Source organism: Ochotona princeps, chromosome 15, assembly GCF_030435755.1.
Source record: "Ochotona princeps isolate mOchPri1 chromosome 15, mOchPri1.hap1, whole genome shotgun sequence".
Classification (NCBI taxonomy): Eukaryota; Metazoa; Chordata; class Mammalia; order Lagomorpha; family Ochotonidae; genus Ochotona; species Ochotona princeps.
In genome coordinates this window covers 39,127,991-39,142,488 of record NC_080846.1, presented here as the reverse complement: position 1 = coordinate 39,142,488, position 14,498 = coordinate 39,127,991, and the positions used below count along the sequence as shown (strand labels likewise).

The following is a 14,498-nucleotide window of genomic DNA, read 5'->3' as shown; positions in this document are numbered from 1 at the left end:
AGCTCCCCGTCCATATTCCTGACCTCCCGCTGCTTCATTGTTGCATCTCCACTTACCTATAAAATGCTTTCACGTAACTACGTCTGGCGTCACATTCTGCTTTTGTTGTTTTCCACACTGTTACCCTCCTAGACACACTGATTCATTAAGTCCCTGCTTGGCATTGAACATCCTCACTCATTTATTTAATATCTGCTGTCCAAGTTGATACTTCAGAGTCCTTAGCCCTTCTTAAATTCACACATTGTTACCTTTTCTCTCTTTTTTCTTTAATCTTTCCATTCAGGACACAAGTGATGACGTTCTCTTACATACTTAATGTATCACCTGCTAAAGTATGATTTTCCAAGCCCTTAACTTTTGTCATACTTAGTATTTTCACAAAAGGCAAATTAAATAGTTGTTTAGGATGCCTTTTCCAATGACCCTTACTCTGTCTTGCCCCATCACCTGTTCTTCCATGTACCTTCAGTTATAATTTTTATTTGGTCATGATATTTTCTCTCGTGTCACACTGTGTGTATACACACACATTAAGTGCATGTAAGCATTTTATTATGTATAAATATGTCCATATATGTGTAAATTATATATACAAGTATATACATATATAGAGATTAATTTTTAAAACTCCTCAAAAAGACCATTATTAAATTAATAAACCTTTCTCCTCCATGGGAATACTTACTTAGGTGTATAAGTTGCTCACCCAGTTTTGCTAACTTCTGCCTTGTTTACAGAACAATTGCCCTTTACAATGCCCAGGTTTTGGTGTACTTCAGAATCTCCACTGAAGCAAGTGAATATGTTTCTTATTTTTCAGTATGTTGCAAGAAAAAGAGAGAGAGTTTCAAGAAGTGTAATTGTGGCTTGTATCAACACTGTTACTTTTGGACATTGGTAAGTTTTTAGAATTCAAGCTGAAATAAGGTAGCAGGAACTATATAATATCATGGATACCAATATTCAGAAATAAATTTTATCATTACATCTTCCATAAAGTAGATATTGATATGTTAAGTGAATTTGTTACGTATTTGAATTGCAAATATTGAATTCATTGTGTATTCTCACATTTTTAAGAGCAAACAGTATTAGTCCTTGTTTGTATATTACTAACATGAAGTATTATTATTGGGGAGGGATAAACCGATTTCATTTAGAATTGGTTATAACAATGTCCCATTTGTTAGATACTGAAGCAAGAGAAAAATCCAAATGGTCCCCTGCCCTCCCTCCACAGTGCCAGTGGGTCATTCACTGAGAAGGCTGTTAGGGAAAAGGTCTGCCATGATCTTTCTCATTGAACAATCCACTGGTACTGTGGAGGGAGGGCAGGGGGCAACAAGGATGCAGGAACGGGGGAGAGCAGTCAGATGCCACCTTTTCAAGTGCGCTCAGGAGTGTCAGCAAGGGTAACGGCACTGCAAGTCACTCTCCCTTCTCCTAGACGGAGAGCTTTATCCCCCACTGGAATATTCCTTGGGAAGCAGGCCATAGATTCTTTCCTCTCCTAGAAATTCACTTTTCTAGTTGCTAAAGATCTTTTTCAACAACCCAACAAAAAGCAGACATAAGGATAACGAAGTGTATTGCCATGAAATTTGAGTCCTGTTATTCCATAAACTTCTTTATTCCAATACTCATAACCTTGATCATTGTGTCCCAAACATACTCATCATCTTCCCTTTTTCCTTCTCAAAATCCTAAGCTTCTCTCTAGGCTCTGCTAAATGATGAAAACGACAGAGCCTCCACAGACTCTGTATAAATTTTCAATACAGTAATCATTTGATTCCATTTGTCACAAACTTTAAAAACTTTAGTAGAGAGAATGAAAAATAAAAGAGGGCTCTCTTTGCTGGTTGACTCCCCAGGTACCTTCCACAGTCAGGGCTTGGTTCCTATCTGGGATATGGAAATTCAGTCCAGGTCTGTTACCTGGGTAGCATGTAAATCAACTGCTTGGGCCATCACAGCTCCAGCCCAGGGTGTGTATTAGCAGGAAGCCGGCCGTGGCAGAGCCAGGACTGGAACCAAGCACTTGACTATACAAGTATGCGTCATCTCAACCAGCCAGGCCAAACACCTGCCCCTGCCTGATAGTTCTTATTTTCCAGGGTAATATTCCCAAAGCTGAGATCACCGTTTCCCTGTGAATTTCACTTCTCTGCTCTTTGACCCCAATACAAGATTTACTGTTTTCCAACTGCCACTTCAGTTCTTTAAAGCCAGATATCCACAAACCACACATCCAATGATTGAATCTTAACAGCTCAATTTAATGTCTTTTGTTGCTTGGTATTGCATTGCTTTTCTGGGATCTCTTTTGGCAACCACAGTTAATTATGTGGTTTTCATTGTAGCATTTTTCCTGGGATAACAGGAGAGTGCGTTTATGATGAGGAAAGCAGGCCATTTATTTTGGAGAGAAAAAGATGGCGTTTGGAATGTAACCATAGTGCAACAACCTGTGCTTACTTCTATGGATAACAATGAAGGATAGGAACTCGTTTCTGGTTCTTGTTATATTCCCAGAACCTAACTTGTTGCCTTTGCCATGTAGGCTCCTAATAAGTGCTAAATGAGAGACTGAAGCACTGGATGAGCCCTAAACAAAAGTTTAACTGAATAGTAAGAGGAAGAGTTCTGAAGTAGCGTTTGCATTTTGTGTATGTAAGTGTATATCTGATTTGCTGGATTTGATCAAGGTGATGGCAAGGTATACAGAGAAAGGAGAAATAGTCATATGGAAAGTTCACTGTTAATTTATTTAAGTATGAAATATTACTCATGTATAGAATTAGATGTGTTAGAAGTTAGGTTAAACTCACCACACTCAATAATCAGGTGAGATTGGTAGAATGATTGACGTGATTGATGCTTCTGGGAGTTCCTTTCCCATCCTGCCTGCAGTGCACCCCTCTCCCCACCATGAATCAATTCACATATCACTGCCTCCTGCAAGCTGCCTTCCCAAAGGAAGCTCATTATTTGTGATCTTCTAAATACATTTCACACGACTCTGGGTAGCACATTGCTCATCACCAACAATTTGCAATCCCCAATTTCTGAGTGTGTAGGTTCAAGTGTCATTTTTGATCATTTATTGACTGCCCCTTGAATGGAGAAAAGCTTTAAGCTTAGCCCTGAACCAATGAGGTTATAACCCCCTGAATACAGTGCTTGTTCTGGTGCAGCAAGTTAAACCACTTTGGGAATGATAACATCCCATATTGGACTGACGGTTTGAACTCTGACTTGTCACCCTACAATCTAACTTCCTGATAATACATCTTGAGAGGCAACCAGTGATAGATCAAGTGGTTGGGGCCCTGTTCCAGTGGATGCAGGTTCTGCCTCTTGGCCCGACCCATCTCACACCTGGCTCTTGAGGTCATTTTGAGGAGTGAACCAGTAGCTATAAGATTTTCTCTCTCTCACTCTGCCACTCAAGTTGATGAAAAATAAATAAGCATTCATTAAATCATTCACACTAAAAAAGAAAAAATAAAGCTCACAGGGTGGGCAACTTCAAATTTTGTCTGGGTAGAGGTGAATGTAGCGAGAGATGAACAGAGAAATCTCACATCTGCTAACTCACTTCCCAACTGTCCCCAACAGCCAACACGAGGCCAGGTCAAGACCAATGACTGGGGGGAAGGGGTGCTCTGTGGTAGCATATTAGGTAAGCTTCTGCCTGTGGCACTGGCATCCCATATGGGCACTAGTTCAAGTCCTGGATGTTCAACTTCTGATCCAGTTCCTTGTTTGCCCTGCAAAGGCAGTGGAGGATGGCTCAAGCCCCTGGGCCTATGCACCATATGGGAAGACCTGGAAGAAGCTTTTGGCTCCTGGGTTCAGATTGGCCCAGCTCTGTTTCTTTTAGCCATTTGGGGAGTCGATCAGCAGTTGGAGTTTCTCTCTCTCTCACTCTCTTTCTCACTCTCTGTTTTTCCTTCTAACTCTGCCATTCAAATAAATCTTATAAACTAAAAAGCCAGCAGTTGGGAAATCAGTTGGATCTCCCACATAGGTGAAAGGGACCAAGTACTTGAGCCATCTGTACTGTTAACTTTTCCTACTAATCTTATCTTCACAAGCTAGTAAGTACATAGGTGGATGCAAAGTTTAATTAGCCTAGTTGCATCTTCAAATTGTTAAGAGCCTGCAAAAGCAAATAAGGCATAAGTGTTATAATCATTTTTTTAAATATTAACTTTAGGGCCTGGTGCGGTAGCCTAGAGGCTAAAGTCCTCACCTTGCACGTGCCATGATCGCATATGGATATCGGTTCTAATCCCAGTGACCCTGTTTCCCATCCAGCTCCCTACTTGTGGCCTGAGAAAGCAGTGTAGGACGACCCAAAGACTTGGGACCCTGTACCTATGTGGGAGACCAAGAAGCTCCAGGCTCTTGCTTCAGCTATGTGTAACTCCAGCCATTACAGAGTCACTTGGGGAATGAATCAATGGACAGAAAATCTTCTTCCTTGTCTCTCCTCCTCTCTTTTAAAATATCTTTTAAAATATTAAATTTACAAAGCTTAAAAAGCAACAAAAGTAGCTCACAAAGAACATGCCCTAAGATTCAGATGGGGCCATTTGTAGTGGTTAGTGGCATTTGTATGTTGAGATAGATCTTGACTGATTTGTCTAATTTTATTAGCATTAAGGAAGAGTCCATTCAAATACTGCAAATATCCTATGCCCAAGAAAACCCAAAAGCACAAACTGTTCCTTGAACTGTCCATACAGTTGAACTCCAGTGGAAATCATACATACAGAGTTCGAAGTACTGAGAAGAAAAGGAATTTGAATAATACACACATGGCTTACATTTCATAGGATAATATAAAGAGCTATTTTGGATCGTTTAGAAAAAATGAGTGGTGCAATTAGAGCTGAGATTTAGGAAAACAAATCTGTGTTGGTGTTTACAGATGGATGGGAATGAAGAACTAGAGGAAGGGAGTCCACCCAGGAGGTGCATCTTTACAGATGTGTGGCAGTGAGAACCTGGATAGGAAACAGAAGGCATAGACCATGGTGGGACACGGCAGTGAAAGAAACAATAAATCCTAGCTGCTGATAGGATGTGAGACTCGATGGTATGCCACGATGATTTGGAATTTTATGGAACTTGCCAGGTATCAGTGCTACTCAAAAGAAATGGAAGATTAGGCATTTGGCATAGCTAATAAGAAACCATTTGGGATCCTCACATCTCATATTGGAGTACCTGGGTTTGAGTTACTGCTCCACATTCAATTCCAGCTACCTCCTAATATTCACAGTGGGAGGCAGCAGGTGATGAGTCAAATACTCGTGTGCCTGCCATCCACGTAGGAGACAGGTGGAGTTCCTGGCTGCTAACTTAACCTGGCTTAGTCCTGGCTGTTAAGGCCATTTAGGGAGTAAACCAGTAGATGGAACACAACCACTTTCCCCTCTCCTCTACCCTTTTCCCCACCCCCTCACTCTGCCTTTCCCATTCCCTCTCTTAAGCCAATAAGTTACTTGAAAAGAGAAAGAAAATGGAAAGCCAAGAGAAGCTGCTGGTAAACAGTGGTGGTACTGACCAGTGGCCAAATATGCTCGACTGGGCTTCAGGGAGCTATGTGGGGCTGGACACAATAGGCCTGGGTTTTGACAGTCATCTACAGAGAATCTTAATTGAGACTTCGGGAGAAGGAATGCTTATTCACAGAGGAGACCTGGTCTGGTGGAGAGTAAATAGCATGGGTTTATATATACTGCACAGTTTACGGATAAATGTAGAAAGTAATTGTGACTTTAGTTAGAAACTGTAAGTGTCCTGTAGATTTGAGCAATGTACAAGCTTAAGTCAAGTTGTGAGATTTAAGGCACAGCCCTTGGGGATGTTGGTTACCGAATGACAAGGTTTGGTGACTGCCTGATATCACCCGGCATTTTTTTGAGTTTTGGAGGCCTTGTTTCTGAGCTTCCCTTCTGTAGAGACAATGTGAAGCAGAAAAGATTAGCTTGGGTTCAAGCCATGGCTCTAGGACCTTAGTTGTAGGATGATTCAGCTAATGTCTTTTAACCCCTAGTTTTCATATATAATGAGACAATAATAAAACTCACCCTGGTCTCTTCATGAAGTTACTGTAAAACTCAGGGTTATCATTATAAAAATTGTAGTTTTGTTCTAGTAGAAAACAGTCGTCAAACTTTTCATTTATTTTCTTTGCTAAGTGACCCAAGGGCAAAATCAAAACTAGGTTTCTAATCTTACTTTTTCCACATTTAGTGAGATTTAGAATTTTAAATTATTCATGGTTGTTAAAAAATAGATATTTTTTTCTTTTTTGGTTCCCTTTTCTTTTCTAAACAAGTTTCTCTTCTAAAAACAATCATATGTTTGGATTTCTGAAGTTTCCCCTTAATGTCTCTTAATTTTTCTTTCTGAATTTAATTCCCATTTCCTAACTATAGGTTCCCTCGTTTCTGGAATTTTCTTGTAATACAGCTTTTAATATTACAAGTAGAGAGTTTGGAGGAAATAAAATTTACTATTCATATTCTTGAAATGTATGCATATCCTGTTTAATGATCACCACATTTTAAAATAAGGGCTCTATGATATAGTAATTGAAAAACACATGAGAAAATAAGAAAAAATGTTAAGGAAAATGAGAAATAAAATACAGTGATTATAAGCTGTGATTTTTAAAGATGTATTTGTTTGAAAGGTAGCATGAAAGAGAACACACAAAAGAATAATCTTCCATTTGCATGTTTACTCCCCAAATACTGTAACACCCAGAAATGGGCCAGGCTGAAGCCAGGAACCAAGAGCTCCATCCCGGTCTCCCAAGTACTTGGCCGTCTTCTGCTGCCTCCAAGGTGCATTAACAGGAAGCCAGATCAGAAGTGTATTGTATTGTAGGTGGGAGTTAAGTCAGGTGCTCTGATGTTGTATCTGCCCATTCCAATCTGTGACTTAACCTGCTGGGTAACAATGCTCACAGCAGGAACTGTAATTTTAGACAGAGTAATACACACACACACACACACACACACACATATATATATATAGATTGATATATATCTGAATAAAGATGGAATAAAGACAAGTTTATTGGAAGTTGAAAAATCTGAAAGCTCACTGTTTTAACACCAACCCAGGAGAACTGAACCATAAGTCTGGCTTTCATGGATAGTGAAGTCCAATCAGCTGCGCCGAGGACAAGTCAGTCTGCACAGAGGTGTGGTTAGGAGTTGCCAGGACTTCACGTTTCTGTTTGTGAATGGCAGAGCTGAGTGAGCGCTGACTGCTGTTTCCTCACCTGGGAGAAATGACTGCTAGAACCCACCTAGCCAGTCACAACGCAAGAGCTGCTCAGTGGACATGAAGCCACTCTTCATTGCGCCTCTGGGCAGCTTTCCCACCTTTTCCTCTACCTCTGCTCTCCACTGGCTGAGCTCTGTCTTGCACCTCAACCCTACTCCCCTTGCCACCCATCTACTATTTACCTTTTCAAACTAACTTCAAGTTCAAGGCTAGCTAGGTTGATAATCCTCTTAGTACAAACAGATAATTGGCAGGCCGTGTGGGGGTATAGGATCCTCTTATTACAAACTGAGATAATTAGTAGAATGTATAATGTTATATAATCTTCTTGTAAATTGAGATAACTAGTAGTATGTATGGGGGTATGAAAGTTGAAGCCTATTCATTTTTCCTTTCTAATGTTCAAAAATGTTTAAGGAGGATGTATTATATGCCAGGAGCATATCAAATTTGCAAATTATAAGAGTTACGACAATGGTAGCACAGCAGTTAATGGACAAAAGTCCTGTCCTTATGAAAGTTACATTCTAATAGGAAAAAAACAATAAACAATGAGTAGGATAATTTCAGACCATATTAAGTGTTACCACAGAGATTGTATAAAGTGACTTACATTGCAACTAGGAAAAATATGTATTTCTGGCTATGTATACATTGAAAGTCTTTTACTCACTCTGTGGTCTTCTGTAAATTCAGTTACTAAGAGTGAAGAGAAGGCAGAACACAGACACACCATAATCTCTCTTCTTTTTCCTTCCTCTCTAGGCTGGTAACAGTTCATGTTTGCTTCATAAATGAAGCAGCTTTAAACAAATTCATATTCTGTCTGAAGTGACAGACCTCGTCTTTATCTGTTCTTGCTACCCATGAGTTTATATGGATGATTCAGAAATTGGAACGGAGTGTTTTACTGTGAAACTGGCACTGAATTAATCATCTACAAAGAAGACCTTGCATGGAATGGGACTCTATTTTAAGGACTGGGGGGTCTTGTGGTCTCCTTTGGAACTTGCTACTGATGTTGGGAGAGAAGGCATGAGTCCCTGGCTATGTGCACCATTTACACGGCTCCAGAAATGTCTAAATGCTGAAAAGCCACAGAGCTTTAGTCTTCAGTGACATCATGAAGCCTGTAGTCAGCCTTGTCTCTGCAGATAGATTTCAGCCTGGATAGTAGGGATAATACATTTTTCTCAAAAGATTCTAGAAAAACTTAGGCGAAAACTCAAAAACGTCAGCCACTGTATAGCGTAGAAAGAAGTCGGAGTGAAGCAATGTGATAGGTAACATGTCAGTTTTGTAGTTTTTAATTAACAGTATGGGTCGAATCTTGATTTCTTCCCAATCTAAGCCATGCTCTCCCATATCCCACTAGAACAACAACAACAAAAGGGTATGGTGGGCTGGCTCTGTCTATGAAGGGGAGCCAGGACTGACTTAGAACGATGCCTGGGCAGAAGGGAGACCCATGGAACGTCATCGAGGAAGAACTATGGACACTGAAGAACAAAGCAATCTGCCAAGGAGGAGATTTGGTGCCCTGATGAAAAGTCTTCCTTTCTCCTTGACCACTAGAATGTACAAATTGTGTTTGCAAAATATAGTATGATGTGTTTATGTCCGGAAACTATTGCAGAGTTATGTAAAGGGACTTGTGGGAAAATGCTGAATGGATGACGGGCTTGCTTTTAATTTCCACCATGGGAGAGAATATACATAAATTATGATATTTAGTATCTAAGGTTAGAAAAACTCACCCCCACATTAATATGGGTGTTGGAAACTAAGCTCCTTGGCTTTTATAGAACACAAAGAATCAGGAAACTTTAGTTATTTATAGAATAACCATCATTGTCTGTTTAAAGACTCATTTATTTAAAATCAGGCTCTCTCTAGTTCATCAACTAAAAGTTTTTTAAAAAGGGAGATTTCATGTCATTATGCATGTCAGCCTGCTATTTAAAATGTATGACAAGCATTGTCATATTAAAGCGAATTTGGAAAGAATCCCCAAGATGGACATTGTGCATTTAAACTAGAATTTGTAAGATATTATGTGAACTCCCCCTTACCAGTTGTTTTTAAAGTCAAAAGAACATCTGAATAAATGTAAAAAAATTTTTCCTATTTTTAGTGAAGTTTTTTTTTAAACATACCATGAATATAATGGATCCAAAGTTTTCCATTTCAACTTAATCCTTGTAATAACACCATTGCCACCCATACAACGATGACCATCTTCAATGGGAGAATACAAAGGTATGTGAAAAACTAACTGCTAGCTTTCCTTCCATCTCAAAAGTCCAAAAATTTCTGAGCTAGTTAGATTTTTAGCTCATATTCAAAGCCTACCCAAATACAACTCTAGTAAGTGGCCTTGGCTCTTTTGTATACTAAAGAGCCCAAATGATTTCCACAGTCCCTTTCTTCTCAAAAGGCCTGTGGCTCCTCAAACACTCATTCATTTAAGACAGTCCATATGCATTGGTGCGGCCCCTCTGAGACTGCTGGTGCAATCAAATAATAATAAAATCAGAGATTACCTTAACTGCCAAAAGGACTTGTATTGGTGTGAGCCACTAATTATTTTTAGAAAAAAGTAAATTTTATATAGATTAATATGAGATAAGTGTGAAGAAGGCGACTGATACATTTCAATCTAATGGTTTGATTTACCTATGTCTTCAATTTGCTTGGGTGGACAAAATGCTGTTTAATGAGCTTGAGAGCATGGTAATTGTGCTTTTGTTCTCATATCTAATAGCTGGGACTTAACACTCAAGGAAAAGGTCTTATTTCTTAGCATCAAATGAATTAGTAAATACAGTAAGTTATAGAACCTGGCATGATAGGGGAAGGAAAAAGCATTGTGCCTATTAAATGTATTAGTTTATTGAAAGTTATCTGAATTGTCCATTTCTACAACACTGAAATTCAATAAAGTGCATGAACAATAGAAAATGCTGAACATTATTTTGGATACTAGCTGCTTGGGCATTAACTGTGTCATGTCTGCTTTGGGATTAAAAGATGTATGTTGGCGCTCATTCGATCCCATGTGTACTGAATAGTCAGCTTTGTATATTGTGGAAAATTCACATTATGATGATAAATTATGAGATCATCACCGAAACTGATGTCTTTTAAAATGATCCCCAAATTCTGCAAACTTAATTTATAATGAAATTTTTGCAACTCTTTGGTGGAAACCCAGTCTATTACAAAATCAGCTTTGTGATAAATGGGGCCTTCCCAGTGAAACTAAAGGGCTCCTGGATGCTGTATCATAATTTAATGTGCTTATGACCACACTGCCACTTCGACGTGTCAGAAGCAAGCTGATTTTAATACAATGAAAGAACAACTTATTCTCTTAAGAAGGATATATACATATATGCAAAATAAAAACATGGAAAACCCATATGAAGTATTTGATTTTGGTAAGAGTAAAAAAAACCCATTTCATTAAAGTACTTCAAAAAACTTTGTGGCACACTTTGGTGCTTTAATTCAATTGAAGTTATAATGAGTACAAAAATACATTCAAAAATCTTAAGCATTAATTTTTTTCTGCAGCTATGTTTTAGTTTCAAATTTTAATTCCAATATGGGTTTTTAGCCATTTCCTGTGTATTTAAGAAATACAACCCCGATAAGGTAGTTTGGCTGGGTGAGAGGTACAACGGGAAAGACCTCAGGTGCCGCCACACTGCCATTAAATGATGTGATAAATTACCTCTTCTTTGGATCTCAATTTTTTATTTCTAAGTACAGTGAAGTTGGAGGTCGCACCTTAGGGTTGAGCCCTTATTCCTATGAGTACATAGCTGACAAAGAAGATAAAATAGAGCTGAAGCTATTTCATGCAAAATGCCCAACTTTGGCCTCTGTGAGTGTCTTGACCATAAAAAGTCATTGCTGTTCTTGTTTCTAATGTAAATAGGGCCCATTAGTAAAAGTGAAATTTTCAGTCTGAAGTAGGGTTAATTGGGTAATTGTTTACACAACAGATGGCTTTTACTTTTGCTTAAACAAACGTTTTGGATCACCTCAGAAGAATGAAAAGCAGCAGTGCAGTTTAGTCATTTTAGTCTGGACGAGGTACTGTAAGATGCGTGTGACATTTGGAAATGCACCAAATGAAGCATTTAAATGATTTCATCATATTGAAAGCTAAAAGCAGAAGATGTGAGATGCTCATGGGCTTTGGGGATGCCAAATTTTCTAGAATAAATGAATAAAGAAGTAACCCATAAGTTACATTTTAAAACTGGGGGAAAAGGGAATTAAAATTTTTAAGAAAACCAGCTTATCTCTGGTTTATCTGTGGAGTTTAACCACACAACTTATGATGTTGCTTCTGCCCATGATTAGTCTTGCAATGCCTTTGCTGATAACAAAAAAATAGTGGTACTTTTGGTTCATAACCAAATACTGATTTTAAAATGATCAGTATTGAAATGGGCACTTATGATCCTAAAATGTTTGCTAAGCAATGTCTATTTTTATCTGCCATTGCCAACTACATCCTTTTGATGTTTTTAAAAATAAACTTAAGGTAATTGCTTAAACTAAAAACTATGGTATTTTCAATTACTTGATTTCTGAGCTACCAGATTCACTAAATAATAATGTTCCAATCGAAATATCCTGTTCTTCTGTATTCTAAGGATTAATGTGTGATTATAATGTCCACTTGCCACTGTTTTTAAATCAATGGACTTGAAAGTTGTCCAATGTTTAGATGGATACACAGATATTCTACTAGTTCAGTCATAGATTGGAGTTTGCATATTGTAATGTAAATGTATGTCAACACTATTCTAAATAGTTTTATTATGACTGCAGTTTAATTAAATAAAAGATTGTAAAATGTGATGTGTATGTGTATATACTGTATGTGTACTTTTTAAAATAGGTATATGTCCTGACCCTTTTTTATACAGGTTTGAATTTGAAATTACATTATATATACATATACTTTATTGTTCTAAATAAAGAATTTTATGCACTATCATCAGCTTGCCCTATTATTTATCTTAATGTTAACACATGTTCACAACATGATTAAATAATTTTTCAAATAAAATATTTTTCAGTCTCTAGAATGAGTAAAGATAATCACAGAAGATAGAGTTTATTGGATAAACCCATTTTTTGCTTTCAAGATGTACATAACTTAGTTGGGAAATGATGTAAAAACCACTGTAATATAAATAAGGATACTCTCAAGTAACTACTAATGCACAAAATCAAGATCTAGTAAATGTGCTTAGGGAACACATAAAGGACACAGATCCAGAAGAGAGGCAGATCACAGAGGATCTGATGTTTAAGCTAAGACTCATAAGGATCAGAGAAATTTTTTGAGAAAGCAAGATTATGCCAGTCTTAGCAATGTTTTCCAAAGCAAGAAGCAGTAAGATTTCTCAGCTTATTCTGTTAACTTGAACAGGTGTCTCCTCACTATGTCTTATAAAAAGATTTACAGGGATGCCACAACACAGAAGGCACACACTCTGCTATGGGTACACAAGAAACCAGTCTGTGTTTCTGAAAAGCAATATTCAAACTCAAAAGCAATGATGGTTTCTCTGTTTAAATTTCATTATTTATTTAAAAGGCAAAGCAAGGGGGAGGGTGGGGATGGGAATGGAAGAGAGAGACAGAAATTTCTGTTTGCAACAGCTAGGGCTGGCCCAGGCTGAAGTCAGGAGCCAAGGACTGCATAGGTGGCAACTGTGAGTTTAGACAACTATTCTTCTATAACCCCCTAGTTATTGGACTCAATACCACATGTCCCAAAATTAGGATGCCAATGTATTTCCTCATCTGTCGTGTGTGTGTGTTTTCAAAAGGCAGAGATATCTGCCATCCTCCGGGTTTATCATATCAATTCATCCATCCACCATTTCTTTTTATGTATATTATTTGCAAGGTAGAGCGGCAAAAAGATATTTCCACTGGTTCAAACCCCTAGGCCCACAACAGCCAGTGGTAGGTCAGGCTGAAGCTGTGAGCCAGGAACTGAGTCCAGTTTTCACATGTGGCAGGGACCCAAATACTTGCACCTTCATCTGTTGTTCACCAGAATGTACGTTACCAGGTAGCTGGATTATATGCCAAGGAGCTGGGACTCAAACCAAGTACTGCAATATGGAGTATGGACATGCCAACGTGACATCTTACCACTAAGTGAATTACCTGCCCCCAAATTATTTTCTTTTAAAAATGGTTATAGTCAATTTAAAATATATACAAAAGTAAACAAAATGATTAAATTAAATCCCACATTACCATAACCCTGCTCCAAACATACCCAACTCCTTAATAATGTTGTTTTAAATCATTAGCTATTAACTTTTCATATTCACCCAAGTTTCATATTATTTTCAGTAAAATACCTAAACTATTTGATGTGTAAATATTTTTATAAGCATCAGTGAATGATTTCTGTTTACAAGCACACACAGGCTAATCTTGTTACATATAAGAAAAAGGAAGAAAAAGATTACAAACTGCAAAGAGTCAAAAGTTAGTGTTTCAATTGTCTCATATAGTACATTGCATTGTGACGTGAGAACAGGCTATGAAATTATAGCCAGAAGTAAGTTCTACCTTTAGTAGCTACCCCCCAGAAGTAAATACTTTAATTCTGCTAGTATTTAGAGCTATTTTTCCCATGTGCAGACTATTTATACATATACTTGAGGTCTTTAAACAGTTCATGGAAAATTTATACTGCGAAAAATTACTGGGGTCAGCATTGGACTTAATGGGTTAAGCTGCCACCTGCAGTGTTGACATCACATACGGACAATGGTTCCAGTCCTGTTTGCTCTGTTTCCAATCCAGCTCCTTTCTAATGTGCCTGGGAAAGTACAGAAGATGGCACAAGGGCTGTGCCCTTGCATGTACCTGGGAGATCTGGATGAAAGTCCTGGCTCCTAACTTTGACCAAGCAATTGCAGCTATTTAGGGAATGAACCAGAATATGGAAGGCATCTCTCTGTCTCTAACTAAACCTTTTAAAAATAAGTCTTATTTTTTAAAAAAAGGGAAAATTACACAAATTTTTCTCAGATATTTTGTACCATTTTGACTTTCAAAAATATTTTGCACCAAAATAAACTTGGTGAAATGTCTTTGTAAATATGTAATCTTAGTCTGTATCTATGTTTT

General features: G+C 38.0%; 1 protein-coding gene across 2 annotated transcripts in view; it reads left to right on the top strand.

The window, feature by feature from the left end:
- KITLG (KIT ligand) overlaps window positions 1–12,333 on the top strand; it is a 93,135-nt gene extending 80,802 nt beyond the window's left edge. For both annotated transcript variants that reach the window (XM_004583081.2, XM_058673460.1), the window contains 2 exons: window positions 824–900; window positions 8,082–12,333. In XM_004583081.2, coding sequence (XP_004583138.1) covers window positions 824–863 — 40 coding nt within the window. In that variant the 3' untranslated portion in view covers window positions 864–900; window positions 8,082–12,333. The remainder of the gene's footprint in view (window positions 1–823; window positions 901–8,081) is intronic.
- Window positions 12,334–14,498: the final 2,165 nt, after the last annotated feature.